This window comes from Sminthopsis crassicaudata, chromosome 2 (genome assembly GCF_048593235.1).
Source record: "Sminthopsis crassicaudata isolate SCR6 chromosome 2, ASM4859323v1, whole genome shotgun sequence".
NCBI classification, from domain to species: Eukaryota; Metazoa; Chordata; class Mammalia; order Dasyuromorphia; family Dasyuridae; genus Sminthopsis; species Sminthopsis crassicaudata.
The window spans coordinates 80,975,886-80,994,786 of record NC_133618.1 but is presented as its reverse complement, the minus strand read 5'-3'; the positions used below and the strand labels follow the sequence as shown (position 1 = coordinate 80,994,786).

General features: G+C 33.8%; 1 protein-coding gene across 13 annotated transcripts in view; it reads left to right on the top strand.

The window, feature by feature from the left end:
- Positions 1-18,901, top strand: part of SLC8A1 (solute carrier family 8 member A1) — a 378,210-nt gene that overhangs the window by 304,300 nt on the left and 55,009 nt on the right. For all 13 annotated transcript variants that reach the window (XM_074286671.1, XM_074286666.1, XM_074286669.1 and 10 more), the window contains 2 exons: positions 448-575; positions 4,532-4,631. In XM_074286671.1, coding sequence (XP_074142772.1) covers positions 448-575; positions 4,532-4,631 — 228 coding nt within the window. The remainder of the gene's footprint in view (positions 1-447; positions 576-4,531; positions 4,632-18,901) is intronic.

The window sequence follows — 18,901 nt, the reverse complement described above, 5'->3', positions numbered from 1 at the left end:
AGAACATATCTTGTCTCTTTGTCTCACATTATTTCTCTAGTTCTATAATATTTTCATTTTTTGTTTTTTTTCACAAGAGATGGTGGAATTACTGATGGTAACATTGGATCACATCCTGAGATAAATCAGTACTTGCTATCCACAGCAGGATCACAATTTTAAAACTCTCCCCCAGCAGCCTTGATCATATTTAATGAATAAGGAAATAGAGATGTGTATCTTTCAGTGAAGTCATTTCTTAGTTATTTTAAGTAGGCTATGTCTAAGAGGGATCTGAGTATAGACAAGGAAAACATTTTAGGTGTCATACTTTCATACAAATGACTGCTTTAGCTAAAAATATAGTAATTGATGTTTTGTTCCTAATAGGCCTCCTTTTTCCAGAAACCAGGATTCCATAGTGAAAGTGATTGTGTTCCTCAGCATTTACATATTTCCCTTTTGCAGAGGATGATGATAAGCAACCCCTGACCAGCAAAGAGGAAGAAGAACGACGCATTGCAGAATTGGGACGCCCAATCCTCGGAGAACATACCAAACTAGAAATCATCATTGAAGAATCCTATGAGTTCAAGGTACACTTGCTACCACAGATACTTCAAAGGCAAATTCCTCCACAGGCTTCTGTTTCATATGGGCTTCCTGGAAGCCTCCTGGTCCAGATCATTGGTCATGTTACCTAAACTGCAAACAAAAACAGTGTGAATATAATCTTGAATACTTAACTGCCTCATGAGTTTAAAATGGAATACTAGGAATATGGTATTAGTGGGGAGGGGATAAAGCAAGACTAAATCCAAGTCTCTGGTTTGAAAAGCAAAGCAACCTTATGAAATATTCTAAAGACTATGAGGTGATTTCATATAACAAAAATTTCAAGGAAAGATTTTAATACGGAGGTAAAAGTGGAGTCAAAAAGATTATTCTCTATACAGGGATTCAGAGTTAACATGAAAATGTGTCAAAGAAAAGTAGACATATTATTAAAGATGAGAGGACCATTTTACCTTTATCTTGTTCATCTATTAGCTTTGGCAATCTTTGCTAAGATGCTGCTTTCAGGAATATTTTCCTCTTTTTTAAAGGCTGTTTTAGAAACCAAACAATGAAATAGAAGCATAGTTCTTATAATAACAATATTTAGATTTGAGTGTTCAAAAAATTTTATGGAGCATCACATTATGTATAAGACACGGTACTTATTGTTGTGATGTACAAAGAGAGGTAAGATGTAATTCCTGCCTTCTGGAAGTTTACAAGGGTAAATCTTCCCCTGAGGTTCATAGGAAAAATAATTCAAATAACCACCTTATTCTTAAAAACTTAGGATATCTCAAATATATAGGAAAATATATTTCCATGGGAGATTAAAAGAGCAAGAGAACAATTGGAGAGGAATCATGGATAATTGGAGTACATAAGAAACAATAGAAAAATTTTAATAGAAGGCAGATTTTTTGTAGAGAAGGCAATATCATGAAAAAAGGAAGAGGTAATCAAGGACAGAATGAATTCAGGGAATGTTAAGTAGCATGTTTTTGGCTATAGCATGGATTCCTGAGGAGAGCTATGTCTCATAAGGCTAGAAAGTTACATTGCATTTATATTGTGGAGGGTCTTGAATGCCAAGCTAAGAAGTAAACAATAAAAAAATAATAAAAATAATAAAAGCCCTTGAAAGCTTTTGAGAAAGAATGATTTAAGCAGAGTATTTGGATAGTCGTTTGAACAATGAATTGAAATAAGACTAGAGAAAAGAATAGAATTTAAGGATATTTTTAAATATCCCAGAGAAGAGATGAAAGTGACAGTTCTCTCAAGAAATAATGCTTTCATATAACAAGTCTCTTAAGGACCTTGCTCAAATCTTCTAGTCTTATGCAGAGAAGCAAATCTGTACAACACTGTATCCTATCTTCTGTCTCGTCTGTCATAAGACAGGGAACAAATCTATTAATGTTCCCCTTACCCAGGGTGGGAATCACCAAGGAGGCCCTACAGAATAGAGTTGGAACTTCCTTCTAACAGTGTCCAAACCTATGGTGGAAGGGACTTGGCAATAATCACCAATTTACCTCCATATGTCCCCCTCCCCACATGGTCATGGGGCGTATCTGCCAATTGAATCCCAGGAATAGCCTTAAGTATCATAAAGTTCCTGGATATAAATATGCAAACTAAGCTCTAATAATAACTGCCCTGAATTGCATACATTTTTAAAAGTTTATTTTCTCTCAAGATTTTGCTCTTTGAACAATACATAATACAAGGAGAGCCTTGCTGAGCTTTTTTTTTTTTTTTTTTTTTTTTTTTTTTTTTTACACGCTAGTAACCCTGTGCTTTCCATTTTGACTTCAACCTAATAGTTCTTAACCATCTTTATGACACAGATCCCTTTGGCAGTCTGATGAAGCCTGTGATCCTTTCTAAGAATGATGTTTTTAAATGAACAAAATAAAATGAGAAAGACTTCAAAGGATACCAATTGCATTAAAATAAATTTATTTTTAAAATGTTTTTAAAATTCAGAGATAGCTTTGGCCAGACTACTTTAATATGTCTGTTGTGTCTGGAAAGCAATAGATTCACTGGTATCACACAGTAGAAAGAGATTTGACTTCCTAAATGCTTTGGATTTTTTGCTTTGTTTAGTTTTTTTGTTTTGTTTTGTTTTTGTGAAGAGACAGATGAGTCCAAAACAGAATGCTTATCCTTTGATTTTGTGATTCCCAGTAGTAAAAGCTCTTATTGTTACTGTTATTAATATTAATTAAGAGCTAGGTCATTTACTCTCAAACTAACCAAGTCTTTCTTTTCAGACCTATTAAGCTAGTTTTGACAAGCCTTTTTACATAATACATATTAATGACATATCTACTTATTGAGTAATAACTTATGCTTTTGATACTATATAGTACAAGTTTTTATTTGGCATCTACTATATGCAAACCATAGTGCTATGATTTCAAGACACAAAAACAGTGAAAAACTGTTATAACGGAATTTATTTGTTACTGGAGGCAATTTACTAAGTCAAAAAGATCATTGAATATAAGAAAATGTGATGACATAAAGATTGCTAGCAACTTAAATATCAGAAAAGCTTCTTGTAGGAGAGAGGGCCTAAGATAAGTATTTAAGGAATTTAAGGATTTTAAGAGGCAGAGACAAGCAAAAGAAGGCATTGCTGGCCTCAGGAAAATTCCATGTAAAGATGCAAAGGCAGAAAAAGTAGTCCCAAATGCAAGACACTACTTTGTTATATTTTCACATATCCATATGCATATATCCATACACACATACATACATACCTATATTTGTATATGTGTATATTCCCACCTGTCTATCACTAGTGGGACATTGGCTCTTGGTCAAGGATTTTATCTTTTTTTCCATGAGGCATCTCTTTATTACTAGGCTTTCTGAGTTCTCTCTATATTTTAACATCTTATGCTTTCCCAAATAGCTCTTACATAGTCAACACAAGATTAAAACAAATCTTTTTTGAACTAAATCAAAGTTGTATGTGTGTTTGTGTTTCTTTGCAATGAGTGGGATTTGGAGGACATGCTGACAGTAAGTTTGGTGGATGGGTAGATTAGTTGATGTAGTTGAGCCAGAAAAGGCTTCCCCGCTGTGCTAGGAATGCCTCCCTCATAGTCTGTGTAATCCAAAGTCTTGTATGTAGATCACCTGCTTTCTTAGTTGAAGATTGCTTGGCTGCTGCTACTGACAAAATTGACCTTTGGAAAACGAGATAATTTTAATTGTACAGAACCAAGTGTTTGATGCATGTAAAAAAAAGGGGGGGGGGCATGAACCCTTGATAATGGAAATAAAATAAAACACAGTGATAAAAATAGATGGGAATAAAATAAATAAAAAAACAGCTTCCAAAAAACCTGATCCCAGAACAGAAAAGTTTTTTAGAGGAAATATAAAAGGGATGGGTCAACAAGAATAAAGTTAATAAAATGGGGATAAAAGAAAGCTCCATTTGTTGTACATTACACAAAACCGTGATGTTCTATTATACTTCATTGCAGAATTAATATTTTTGGATTTACTTTTTTCAACCAACTCTGGCCTCTTATAAAATTACTAAAATAAATTATAAAATTATAAAATATTACTAAACAGAAAATCAGTTGCAGTCAGCAGAGTGTCAATGGAACAGTAAAAGCACAAAATTTATAAAGCATCCTCAATCCCATTCAAGGTAAATGGAAGAGTTTTTCAATGTCTGTTAGATAATCACTGGGGTCATTCTTAATATGTTTCCATCTGTCATTAGGCAGTGGAATATTCTCATTCTGGATGCCAGGAACAATTTCCATTTGTGTACATTTTGAAGCAAGGATGGTACTTCTATATACATAATCACAATGATAATTAAAGTCAACACTCTTGTTCTGAGCCTGACATCTGCTCTCCCTTATTTATCTGGAGTTTTAAAGCCAATGGTCTTACATATCCTCAGGCCTTAACCAGCCCAGCAATAATAAGCTCATTTTTTTTTTTCACTCTCTAGAGTACTGTGGACAAACTTATTAAGAAGACAAATCTAGCTCTTGTGGTTGGGACTAACACCTGGAGAGAACAGTTCATTGAAGCTATCACTGTCAGTGCTGGTGAGTTCCCACTTCTGCATGTAATCATATTAGGCTGTATCATCCCTGAGTTCAGTCTCAGCCCACTGGCCAAGCAGCCCACAGCATGCCAGCCAGAAGACTGCTCCATAGAGAAACCAATGGGATATAAAAGGTATATGAAACACGTATTTCCTTTTATTGAACAGATTGATGCTATCTGCCTATATGAAGCAAATATTTTCAGGCATCTACTATAATATGATTTTTTCCCTCTTCTTTCAGTATTACCTTTTTTGTATAAATGTTAAACCAGATATGAGGAAGATCCAAGTGATTTCAAGGAAAGAGTAATGGATAAAGAAACTTCAATTCTGGTCCCGGGGACTCAATCATTAACTCATTTGATAACTTTGGACATGTTATTTAATTTATCTAGGGTTTGGTTTCTTTATATGCAAAGTAAGGGCTATGTACAGAATCATGTGAGAAAAGAGTCTAAAAAATTAAGGGGCATAAAGATTCTTTTATCCTCAGCTAGAAAAATCAGATAATTTGCTAAGTCCCATTAGTTCTAAATTTTTATGGTCTTCACCTGTGGATTGAAAAAGCCAATCATGGGTGTCTATATGAAAAAAAAAAAACATATATATATATATATATATATATATATATATTCTGCCCAAAGACTTAAGATGACAATAAAAATTTCCTCTATTGTGTTATTTTCTCTAACCTTTGTTATAGCTAAGATGGAGATATTTCTTGCTAGCAAGGTAGAATATAGAATGTGGGAGTTGGAGGGGAGGTGGAAATTACCTAGATATAGTGCTTGCTACATATTGAGGAGATTCAGTCTACAATTATCTGTTAAGTGTTTACTATATCTCTGGCGGTATGTTAATTCTCAGGTTAATTAAAAAAAAAAAAACTGCCCTCAAGGTGCTTATTTTCTAATGGGAGGCAAAACGTAAATAACATAAATATAAGATGTGCTTGTGTGCGTGTGTGTGTGTGTTTGTTTGGTGTGTGTGTATTTGATGCATAAAGGAGCCTAATAAATTTGACTTACTTACTGAAAATAACTCAGATATTATATGTTTAATTATGAATCCTAAAACTTTCCTGCATATCCCTCAAATGTATCAAATACAGAAAAATTACTCATGCACAGAATATTGCTTATTACAAAACTCTCTTAAAAAGAAAAAAAAACACAACAGTGCTGTGGGAAAAGAGAATAGACAAGATTTTTGTCACTTTATTATTAGTGTTGTTCATAATGTTTTTCCATTTCTTTCACTTCTTCCACTGAGATTTTATGAACTTTAAATTGTTGTAACCATTCAAAAGAAATGTGTTAGGAAATCTCAACAACTCTTTGTTCTGAAACAAAGGAATTGAAAAAGATAGCTCTAATATTTAAAGCACTATGGTAACATAATTCTAGTAAATGCTTGGCCCCACCTCACCCTTAATAATGAGGTATGACTTATTCTTGTTTTTACAAACAAAGAAATAGAAATGAATTGCTTATGGAGTCATGAAGTAAATCTGTGACAAATCTGCTAGTCTGGAATATATCTCTGGGTATGTTTCATCAATCAAAATATATTATGAATTCATGATGTAACAATAACAAGTAAGCCTTATATCTTTGATTGTTCCCCACATTATAGTATTATAGATTGGGGATAAAAAGAAATATAAGGTTCATTTAGACCAACCTTTGCATTATATAATAGAGGAAACTGAGACTATCTTCAGAATTGAAATGACTTGGCTATGGTCAAAGAAGGTATAAATGAATAAACCAAATATATGTCTTCTCGTTCCACATCGATTGTTCTTTATTCTGTGAATTAATAATATGTGTGTATGTGTGTGTGTGATCAATCCTGAGTACTTCACCTTACCCTAGGCTCCAGCTTCTTCATAATTTAAGTGGACATAAACTAGATATTCTCCAAAGTTCCTGGCAATTATGATCTATGATGACCATAAATAATCCTGTGCTGTTATGAATAATAACTATAAGACATTTATTTAGTATTTTAACTCTATGGGGTTCAGAATATATATATATATATATATATATATATATCAGTTTTTTAAAATAAATATATCTGTAAGCAATATCCTATCAGACTTACCACATGCATGCTTAGATTACTTAAATGAGCCTTCTCTGTTCATTTGTTTCCTTATTTATTTGTTTGCTGAGACAATTGGGATTAAGTGACTTGCCCAGGATCACACAGCTAGGAAGTGTTAAATGAGTGAGGCCGAATTTGAACTCAGGTCCTCTTGACTTCAAGTCTGGTGCTCTATTCTGTTTCCTTATGATAAAAAACTGTACCAATAAAATCAAAGATGTACATGCATATGAATATAGGCACATATATATATATATAAAACTTAACATCTATAAACAGAAATATGTTTATGTATAATTTATGTATTATATGTAACATATTCCAAAACATATGCAGATAAATATTCCTTTACATATACCAACATATGTGTATCCATGTTTGTACATGTTTACTCATGTACATGTATAGTATCTATATACAGATAGATACCCAATATGTACATATAGTATATTTGTATATAAGATTTTCCATTTATAAATTCTCTGCACCCATGTAGATCAGCTGCTAATCTATAACTTAGGGTTTTAATTGTTTGAGATCCTGAGAGTTTAGTTACCTGAAAGGTTGAGGGACTTGAAGATGGTTTGTGTTTACTTGTTCAATTGTGTCTCTTCATGACTCCATTTGGAATTCTCTTGTTAAAGATACTGGAATAGTTTGCCATTTCCTTTTTCAGTAGTAAGACAAGCAGAGGTTAATTACAGAGCTAGTAAGTGTCTAAGACTGAATTTGAACTCAGATCTTCCTGACTCTAGGCTTAGCACTTTAGCACTGATCTTTCTAGCTGCCTCCATGTATCATCAGAGGCAGAATTCGAATCTACTTTTTCCTTTTTCCTTCTGTCTATATCACATTGACCTTCTTATCATAAACCTAATTCTTCAGAATAACTGAATAATTGTTCAGAGCATGATATTAATGAGGCCAAGAATTTGCAGCCAATCCCAACAAATAAAATATATAGTCTAGTCCAAGAGAACAGCTTATACTATAGGGAAGAAAACTTTTGACTATGGCTAACTTATTGTTTGAATGACCAATAGATAAACCCCCCTCTTTAATCATTTTACTATTTACAAATTAGGAACGATATCTGTACAAAGGCTTTTGAAGATGTCATTAAGTAAGAATTATGTTACCTTGTGAATCAATACACGAGTACAACAAAACTGGAAGATAGAGAATTGAAGGGAAGGCAGCATGATTTTAGAAACAGAGAAACTTCCATTGACTTTGGGCAAGTATTTCTGAATCTCAGTATTCTCTTCTAGAGAGTTGGATTAGTTTGACTGTCAGAAAATATTTTTTAATTTTTTAAAAATTAAAAAAATTAAAAAAAAAACATTAAATCTAAGGTCCCTTCCAGCCCTATAGCCATGATCCTATGAATGCCTTTACTCAACCAATATTTAATAATCATGTATGTAAGCAATCCACCATGTGAGACTTTAAGGGCTATATAAAAATAAATTTACACAGGTTTTAAAGTTTAAAAAGTTCCTGTCATATCCTATGTTGTGATTCTTGGCAACTAGTTTAACTTTTGAGTGTCCCATACAATTGTCAAAGATCATAAGCTGCAAAGAAAGTGATTGAAATTGAAGTAGGGAGTTTGTTTACAAGAAGCTTTTTAAAACAAGGAAATCACAATTCTGAACTATCTGTCCAAAAAACACAATGAATTATAATTGTTCATATCCCCACCTATATGTGTATGGACATTCATATACATTTATACACATATATCTATTCATATGTGTATAATTAACCTCTGCAACAAAAATATGTATGTATATATGTTTGTATTTTATATAACATGTTCCAAAAACATATGCAGATAAATTCAAAATTTATAAGATATTTTCCTTACAACATCCATATGAAGTAGCTTGATAGGCAGTGGCACAATGAATAGAATGCTGGACTTAGATTCAGGAGTTCAAATCCATCCTCAGACACATACTATCAGTATGACCCTGGTCAAACAGAAGATAAGAACAACTTAACTTCTGTTTACCTGAGTTTCCTCAATTGTATAATGGGGCTAATAACAGCTCCTACCTCCTAGAGTTGTTGTAAGGATCAAATTAGATAATAATTGTAAAGCATTTATCCTGGTACATACTATGCTCTATATAAATATAAGTAATTATCATTATCATTATCATTATTGTTGATTATCATCCATGGGTCACATAACTAATAAATGTGAGAGACTAGATTCTCAACCAGGGTTTGTCTGATTCTTGTTAGAATTCTTTCATTTCACTATCCTGAACAGAAGTGAAAATAGATATTTTCTGGCAAAATGAAATAAATTGTTATGGCCTATCACTTGATCTTTAGATATAACCATGACAATATAACCATAACAACCAAGCTACAAATAATTCGGGTACAACTTTATGTTGTGAGTATTTTTATGCTTATAATCCTGCGGGTGGGAACCATACTAGTCCCCTCAGGTTATGAGATGGAGAACTGGTCTGTTACCTCATGACCACTTTTTTTCTTCAAGTGACTATTTGGAAGGAGCTTGAGTATACAAAAATACTCAATAATATTTTTTCAGGCTTCTGGTCCAGTTTGAACTAATATACTATTTAGAGGCAGACCTGTAAAATTTCAGGAGAGCGAACATTTTGTAGATGATGAATTTCATAAAAGAGCAGTTACCAAATTCAATATTAGTATCTGTGATGAAATTAAAATAGCTACTAAAATGTGAATGTTTTTCTAATTTGTATAAAACAAAAATCTTACTGAGAGTCATGTACTTCATGTTTTCATGGCTGATTTTCAAGCATTTTAAAAAGGCTTGCTTTCTCTTAAAATATTAAAGAGTGATTATGGTTTTTCATTTTCAATTTCTGGTAGTTTAGTAGCTTAGGCATAGCTCAGAATATAGCTCTCCCCAGGAAATACTAAATAATAATAGATGTACTTGGGAGAAGATATTATGAAAGGAAGACTCTATTGGGCTTTAGATGACCTGGATTCTATTCCTGATTCTGACATTTTCTGGCTTTGTGGTCTCAACTATGAAATAAAGGTGATATAGTCATTAAATGAGCCAAAGCCCTTTTTCTTCCTAATATTCTATGATCCTTTGGCTTTCATAATTTATTTCCATCTATTACATTTACTATGATTTCATTGTAATAATATATTTACAAAGTCCTTTACCCTGTGAGGACAGACATAGCAAATATTATTATCCTCATTGTGCAGATGAGCAAAGAAAGACTTAAATAACATTAATAGTTATATTTCTACAGCCTTAATAGGGTTTTAAAAATAACTTTTTATATATCAGTTTATTTGGTCCTCCCAAAAAATCTGTGAAATTCGTAACATAAGTGCCATTTTCACCAGGAAGTATATAGGAGAGCTGTATTTATTCATACAGAGCTATCAACTTGTCAATAAAACATTTAGTTCACCTGCCATAATTACCACTCAACACCAAAAGTGGCTCTGGGGTAACTCTTAATTGTCAGAAAGCTTGCTGCCTTGCTCTCTTCTACTCCTTGAGTGGAAATGTTTCTTTCTTATTGGTCTAGGGATTAATAGGCATTACTTAATGAAATTATTACTTCAAGATGCATCTTACTAGGAAAATAATGTTTCCTAATTCATTTACTACTTGTTCAAGAACACACTGTGATAAATCTTAGATGCCAAGGTTCTTAATCATTTCTGTATCAGATTATTTTGGCAGTCTGGTGAAGCCTAGAGATTCCTTATTCAGAATTATTTTTTTTAATGCATTAATTAAAGTACATAGAATTATAAAGGAAACCGATTATTTCAAAATTCAGTTATCAAAATACTTTGAAAATAAGGTCATGGATCCAAGGTTAAGGACTATTACTTAATTGAATTAAATATAAATGAATAAAAGCAAAAGTATTTGTTTATATGTAACAGACATAGAAATGTATTATAGCATTTTGGTTAGAAAGTTGAATCACAGTCAAGAAGATTTAGTTTCAATCTTGCTTTTGACAGACTGGTTATGTGATGCTGGGCTTGTCACTAAAGTTCTCTTAGACAACTCTCTTAAGACTTTAAATTGTAGAGCTGGTTCCAATCTACATTGGGAAAGAGGGTTTCCTCCTTGAAAGTTTTTATACCAATGAAATCATAATCCAAATATAAACATGTGTTGTATATTCCATTTCATCCCTGACCCAGTTGAGGCTAATGGCTAAAATCCTGGCAGGGATGAAATTCATCATTTTCTTATTTTAAATTCCAGTTGGCTATAACCTACTCACACCATTCATGCAGGATCAGAAACTGCGTACTTAACTTCACTCTGTCCCCACAAGCCCTCAGATGTAGAGCTATGCCCAGATGGCAGTAGCCTGACATTCTGAAATTAATAGCTACTATGGTCAGGGACATCATTATATCCCTTCTGTCTTTCAAACTCTTTATCATTTCTAATGATGGCATGGCTTCATGTCCTTACCCTGGCTCCCTTCTCATCCCCTATCCCTTTCTCCTCTGTCAGTGGCAAACCCTAGCTATGCCCACTCTTGCTGTGGTATTAGATAATTAGATTAGCTTTTTACAAGAGAGGAAACTAAGTCTTATACATTATTCACTATCTTACAGATATTATAACAAAGTAAATTAAGTTATAGAAATTGTAACTTCCCTATAGAGGTACTTTCTAATATGTTTTTAACTTTGTTGCTGATTTAAGGTTAATAGTAAAGCAATCCTTTGTGATTTACCTACTTTTCCCATATTTCATAGCGTATTTGGTGGGGGGGTGCTCCCAGGACCTTATGGTAACATTGCTCCATGTAAAATTATTATACTTCAATTATAAAGAGTTAAGAGAATTATTTGACCCTGAGGAATAGTAGAATGGAGGGAATAAAACCAGGATTCAAACACATTTAACCCCAGTGGTTCTTCTTTTATGTCACAGTATTAGTATCAAGAGGAGTAGGGTCTATCAGTTAAGCAAAAACTTTGCTGGCAAACTTATTCCTGAGTGCCTTGAAAATGTATCAGAAAACCCAAATGAGAATGACATTCATTATCAATCTGTTTTGAGTTTCTCTTCTTTCCCAACTACAACCAAATATTTGTGACATCAAGAAGAAAGGAGAAATTGCATGCAGGAAAGGGCCTTCCCAATTTTAAAATTCGATAACTCTGTGAAAGTATAAAATAAGAAATCACTATTCCTCCAGGAAAGGAGTATTATGGAATTTGGGGACAAAGTATTGCTTTTTTTAAAGCTTGTATTACCCAATTTCAGTATATTCAAATTATATGCAGCCATCAAAGAATTTGAAAATACAAATTTGATCTTTTTATTCTCAGCATGACTAATTTTTTTTTTCTCATGACCTCCAGTGTTTTTATAAAACCATGCTGAAGACAAAAAAAAAAAATGTGGAATGCTGGTAAAAAGCTAGACTGTAAGAGAATTTTGTTTTCTCCCACTGAAATGATTCTTTTTGAAGTTAAAGCTCAGATAGGTAACAACTCAGCATGACAATAGCACCAGGTACTCTTGTTTAGCCCCTTGGGATGTCTTTCAATTAGCACAAAGTACACAGGATGCTTTTCTGGCCTGCTTATATATGGAACAGGGCATCATTACCTTTGTAAAATGAGGCTAAAAGTTGCAATGTGTGTCAGACTTGAATCTTCTGGATTTTTCCATATTCTGAGAGAGCCAGTGCCTGCAAATTCATTCAAGAATTAAAGAAGAGGTAAAAGCAAGAGGAGATCTTTGCATGCATTTGATCCAATCCCATCATTTGATAGATCATCATTTGATGAAATGACTTGGCAAAGTCAAGTAGGGAATAAATGAGCCAGGATGTTATGTTTTATAATGATGGTTTCAGTCTACTTTATATTTGATAGACATATCTATTGTCAGTTTTAAATTCATGGGAAAAAAAAAAACAAACTTGATAAATGTCTACTAACTCGAGATTTCCCTTAGAATCTACAGTCAGTTTTGAGAATATGAAAGTAAGAGGTTTGTTCTTGTTCAGTCATTTTTCAATCATATTTGACTCTTTCTGATCCTATTTGGAATTTTCCTGGAAAAGATACTAGAATAGGTTGTCATTTCCTTCTCTAACTCATTTTATAGACAAAGAATCTAAACCAAACTGGGCTAATTACTTGCGTAGGGTCACTCAGCTAATAAGTATTTGATGCTGGATTAAACTAGGGCCTTCCTTTCTCTAGACCTCCACTGAGCCACTTAGCTGCTTTGGTATTAGAGGAACTGATTTCAAGTCCCACTCCTGATGCTTATTACTAAGTGTCTCATTTTGGGTAAATCACTTAATCTCTAAGGACCTCATTTATAAGTAAAGGTTTTGAACTTGAAGGCTTCTAGCTCAAGAATGCTTTGTGCCAGATTATGGAGATACACCCATATCAAAATCATTGCTTAAGAAATAATTTTAAAAACATTATTCTTCCTCAACACAATTTCACTAGTAAGGAAAACAAGGCTGAGAGATACAGGGTTAGATAACTACCACGTGATAGCCTGTCATATGATTCTATATCTAATGTTCTCTTCATTATTTCAATAGTCTAGACATGATGTAAGAAGGGCCCACATCAGAATGGCAGCAGGGTCAAAAGAGAGAAAGGAGTGAATATGAGGCATGTTTAAAGTTAAACAACAAGAGCTGGTAAATGATTAGACATGGGAGAAAAGAATGGTCTTCTCATCTATATTCATCATCATTTCCTTTCTGGTTTCACTTAGTTCTCTTGGATTAGATTTCTCAGCCCCAAACTTCTCCATCAGCCATGGCATGGTGGGAAAGGGGAAAGAGAGAACAAGATTGACCAGAATCACTTGCTATATCCTGCAATGCCCATTTGAAATTCATTTTGCTTTAGATATTGCTGTCTCACTAACTCTTGGAAAGTGAATCATTAGAACATAAAAATCCTGACCACACTTTTATATATTGCTACAGACAGACTGATGATATTCAGACAGCTTGAACTTCTCAAAGCAAGGCTCTCATTTTTCTTCTGTTTCTATGACACAATAGGGTCCCTTTATAGTCTTCTTTTTTCATTAACTTCATTTTTCCTCCACCTATTCAAGAACAGAGAAAAATCAAATGATTTGAGAAGAATCACAGCATGTTAGAGAATACAAGTAAGACAAGCCCTCTTTCTACCTTTTTTTTTCTCCTGAATAAAGTCATTTAGCAGCTCATTGACTGAATTAAAAGTGGCAAGATTTTGTTCTCTTTTTCTCAACTACATGTCTCCAGTGATAGTGGATTATTAATAGCTCATTTAGGGAGTGGACAAAGAAATTTTCTGGTGTCACATGCTGTCCATCAGGAAGTGCTATGTTATGTACATACCATCATCATCCTTTGAACTTGTGGGATTCATCCTTTCTCCTGTTTTGCAACTTTCTTGAATAAATCAGTGCTTGGGAAATCTGTCAGGCTGATGGCATTTTCAAATGAAATAATGTTCAGGAGCATCATCAATTTGACAGTTCTTAAATCTAAAGAACTCAATTTGACTCAGATCTTTTATTCATCCATAGAATGCAAAGGACATAAGAAATGATAGTGAGGATTTCATTTGACCTAACCCCATTCCTCAAGCACAATTGAGATAAGCAGTTACTTTCTTCCTGTTGGATGGTAGTCTGTCAGAGTGGAAGGGATCTCTGGAATTGGAGCATCTGAGGGTTCAAATCATATATATGGCATTTATTCCCTGTGTGTCCTTTCAGAAAAAAAAATAACTAAACTTCCCAGGTCTTCATTGTTTCGCCTGTCTTGAAGATGTTTGATGGCCTCTAAGGCTTCACCCAGCTTTGTCATTTGTGATCATTTGTAATTCTCCCTGTTCCAAGTTTTCATAAGAGGCAGAGCTCATACAGTATCTCATTGTAAAGCTTATCCTTTTGAAACTCAACTAAAGAACTCACTTGTCAATAAGCCAGAAAAGATGTATCATTGTCATACAGAAATTATTTGAAGGTATTCTTGATAAATTTGTATTTAGGTTAATACCAATGTTTTCTTCCTCCTGAATTAGTGAAAATTCAGGAAAAGCTAAAAGATTTCTTGCATAGATCAGAGATATAGTTCTGAAAAGGATCTTAAAGGTCATCTGGTCCATCCATTTCACAGGTAAAGAAAATGAGTTCTAGGCAGATTAGGAGATGTAATCAAAATATGTAGATAAAATTCATCGGAAGTGAAGTTGAATTCAAATCAGGGCTCTTTATACTACACCACATTATCTCCTTCCATTCAAAACAGATATGACTAGCAATGAAGTATCAAGTCACAGTACTTTGACTACCATCTATTTTAGTGGGATAAATGAGTTTGAACAGAACTTTCTTTCATTTTACTAGGTGCTGAAAGATAGCTGAAATGCAAAGGAAATCTCTCTTGCTTATTATTAAAAACTGTTTCTCTGACCAGAGGAAATATCCTTCACCATTGAAAAGCAGGGGACCATTTCTATTGGCCCTACTGTTCTGCCCTTCGAATATGGGCAGCAAAGGATTACTTTTCCATAGGAAAAGGAACAAAAGTAAAGAGGAAAAAAGAGGGGGGAAAGAGTAAGGAAAAGAATAAGACCAAAAAAAAAAAAAGAAAAGAAAAAAGAAAAAGAAAAAGAAATTTAATTAGAATGTTTGAGAGGATGCTATAGAAATGTGGGAATATGGAAGCCAGAATGTTGAATCCAATCTATTAGAAGCCAATAAGCAATTAAAGGTGCTGCGTACCAGGAGACAAGGACCATGACCATATGGCTTTGGAAAAAGTTTAAATCCTTACTGCTTAATTTTTCAGCATCACAAGCAATTCGCTATCACTCAGTTACATATAAGTTACTATATTGATATAGGTAGTTTCTGCACCAGCAGGTATAGAATCCTTTCTCCAAAAATCAAAACCAAAAATTGCTCCTGCCTTCAATAAATTTACATTCTCTAATAAGGAACAATCACAGGAGCAGGAGGACCATTGAGTGAGTCATTACTTTATACTTCACATTAGGAAAGCAACAGGGTGGAGAGGACAAGAGGATGGGGAAGAAATTCTCCTCTGACTCCTAGTTATGCTTTAAGTTTTTTTTCTTGTTTGTTTATTTTTTTAAACAATATTATGTTTGGCTGTTTCTCTTCCCGACTGTCTATTACAAAAGCTTGGGCTAAACAGTGTATTGTAGGTCTCAAGCATGATTCAGCTCTCTTATTGGAAGACGCTCCTAGTCACGTCTCTAATGCTGCAATTGTCTGAATTGGCAGAAGTTCAGCCTGGCAAACAATCTGACTTAACTGGATCCCAGTCTCTCTTTTGTTGGCTTAGCTTTCTGCTATTTGAATGCAGTCTGAGCTGGTGCTTACCAATCAATATCTGCAGCAAGAGACCTTTTCATCCATCTGCAGGAGACTGCATTTTGTTGTTGCTGGGAAAATGTTTCTGCATTTTCTAAAGAAATCAAAAGGGGTGGGAGTAACCCCCAACACATAAATGCACTTGTGTGCGTACACACACACAACTACCTCCATTGCTACAAAGGCAAGAAGCTATTGAAAACAATTAACAACTCTTCTTACTGTTCACAGCCTGTCCTACTAATTAAGAGCTTGGCATTCAGGTCTAGCAATCAAAACTGACCAGAGAGGCTTTGACAAGCCCCAATGGGTCTCTCCCAATATTGTCTTTTCTTGGCCATACTTAACTGGGTTAGAGCATCTGATGCCCAGGGAGGACATTCTCTCATCATATAGTGTGGTTGACTTTAGCATTTGAACAACAGAAATATTTGCCATATAGGCATTTTACTGCCCCAGCCTGCTTTCTGATTAGCTAAAGAACCTTCATCTTTGAGGTATTGTATTTTAGGGGCTAGAGGATCGCTGAGAAGAGATGTAGAACCCTGTCCCCAATAATGTCGTCATAATGATGGCTATCCTTAACTGATTGTCAAAAGATAAAGTTTCCTGATGTTTTCCTCTTATCTCCCCAAGATGATGAAATCATCAGCTATCTATAGGTTTGAGATCCAAAGTACCTTGCCAGGTTCCTTTTTCTCTTCCATACATTTTAGCCAAAACATAGAGTTGTAGATGATCTACATTCTTAACCTGCCTCTTTCACTAACTACCTAAGAGGCTCTGGGCAAATCATTTTATCATTTTAGCCCTCACTCATCTCACCTATTCAATGAAAAAATAGCAAAGAAATTTTAATTTTTAACAGATTTCCCAAATCCATGCTCAATACTCTGCTTCACCCTATGGTAAATATAAATTCAAATACGACAAATAAGTAGTCTACTAGATCAGAAAGAGAATACAAAGTTAAAATCTAAATACTACAAATTTACTTTAAAATAAAAAAGACTTGATTTCCATATATGCTTCTGACATATTAACTGTGTAATTTCTTGATCCTCACTTTGTTCATCTATAAAAAGGAAGTGATAATACAGCAAAACAGTAGTAAAATAATAATCCTGAAATAACTAGTTATAGTGGATAAAGAACCAGACACAGAGTCTGGGACAATCAGATTCAAGATCTGCCTAGGTGCTAGCTGTGTGATCCTGGAAAAGTCACTAATGTCTATAATAAGCAAGACTATGAATTAGAATTAGTTGTTTACATGCTTTGGGCATATGGCCACTTATCTTTTCTGAGCTTCAGTTTCTTCATATGCCTAATATCATAATATCTACTTCACAAGAGAGGATCAGCCAAGATAATAAATGCAGAGTGCTTTGTCTTAAATGATAATATATATAAGTTCCCTGAGAATAGGCACTGCAATATATATATATATATATATATATGTATATATATATATATATATATAATTATTATTATTTAATTTCCAGAGTCTTGTACTTGATAAATTTTGTTAGAAAGTTTCCCTATCTCAATGACTTTATAACCCCCCACACACACATACACACACAACCCTTCTGAAAAAATAGTCATAAATTTTCATTACCTACTTTACAAGGTTGTAGGAAGGATACCACTTTACATTTTACATTGTACATTTTAGAACATTATATTCAAGGGAGCAATTCCTTGAGATTCCAAAATCAAATGAAAATTTGAGTCAATAAGCTCAATAATTCATGTCAAAATCAAGGTAGCTATGTTCACACCAGAACTGTATGCCCACATGTGTGACCTAGATATTTATCTTGTTTTTTCCTTTTCTATTTGAGAACTTATCTGAAATAGATTAAGACAATAAATGTTAGCCTAGGCATTAGTTCCCATCTGTATTCTCACAGATATAATCTTTCTTAATTCTACCTAAGGCAGCCACAGTTATGTGAAGCCTATAGAGAAAGGAAGGCTACTATGATATAATGTACAGAGCTCTGAATTTGTAGTCAAAACCTTTAGGTTCAATTGTTGGTTTTCCACTTAATTGTGTGATCTTGGATACCTCTATCAGCCTCAGTTTCATCGATAAAATAAGAGAGTCAAACTTTGTTGTTGTTCAATCATGTCTGACTATCCATGACCACATTAGAATCATGGCAAAGAAACTAGAGTGGCTTTATTTTCTTCTTTAATTCATTTTATAGATGAAGACATTTTTAAGTGACCTGTCTAGGGTCATATACCTAAGAATTATCTAAGGTCAGATTTGAATTCAGTTCTTCCTGCCACCTGGTTGACTGAGAACCAAGACTAACCCCAAAGTCCACTCCAGCTGAAAATCTTATGATCTTACATAGACTGGATTACACATACAAATAGGTTACCAAGTCTCAGCATTTACTAAATTCCAAAGCTTGTTAGAGATGGAAGGGAACTTAAAGGGACCATCCAACCCTTCCATTTTAATATTAGTGGCTAGGGTTTAGTTATAAGTACCTTAAGATTAGCAGAGCACTTAACATTTGTTCTTCACATTAATATTGTAAAGTAAATGTTACTGTCATTTCCATTTTATAGACAGATAAACTGAGGAAAAGAAAGATTAAGTGACTTCCTAAGGATTACAAAACCAATATCATAAGGTTATTCTTGATTTTGTCAAGCTGAGGTTAAGAAAAGGAGAGATGGGGATTAAAAAGACAGATTAGTCAATCAGTAAGTGTTTACTAATTGCTCACTGTGTTCATATC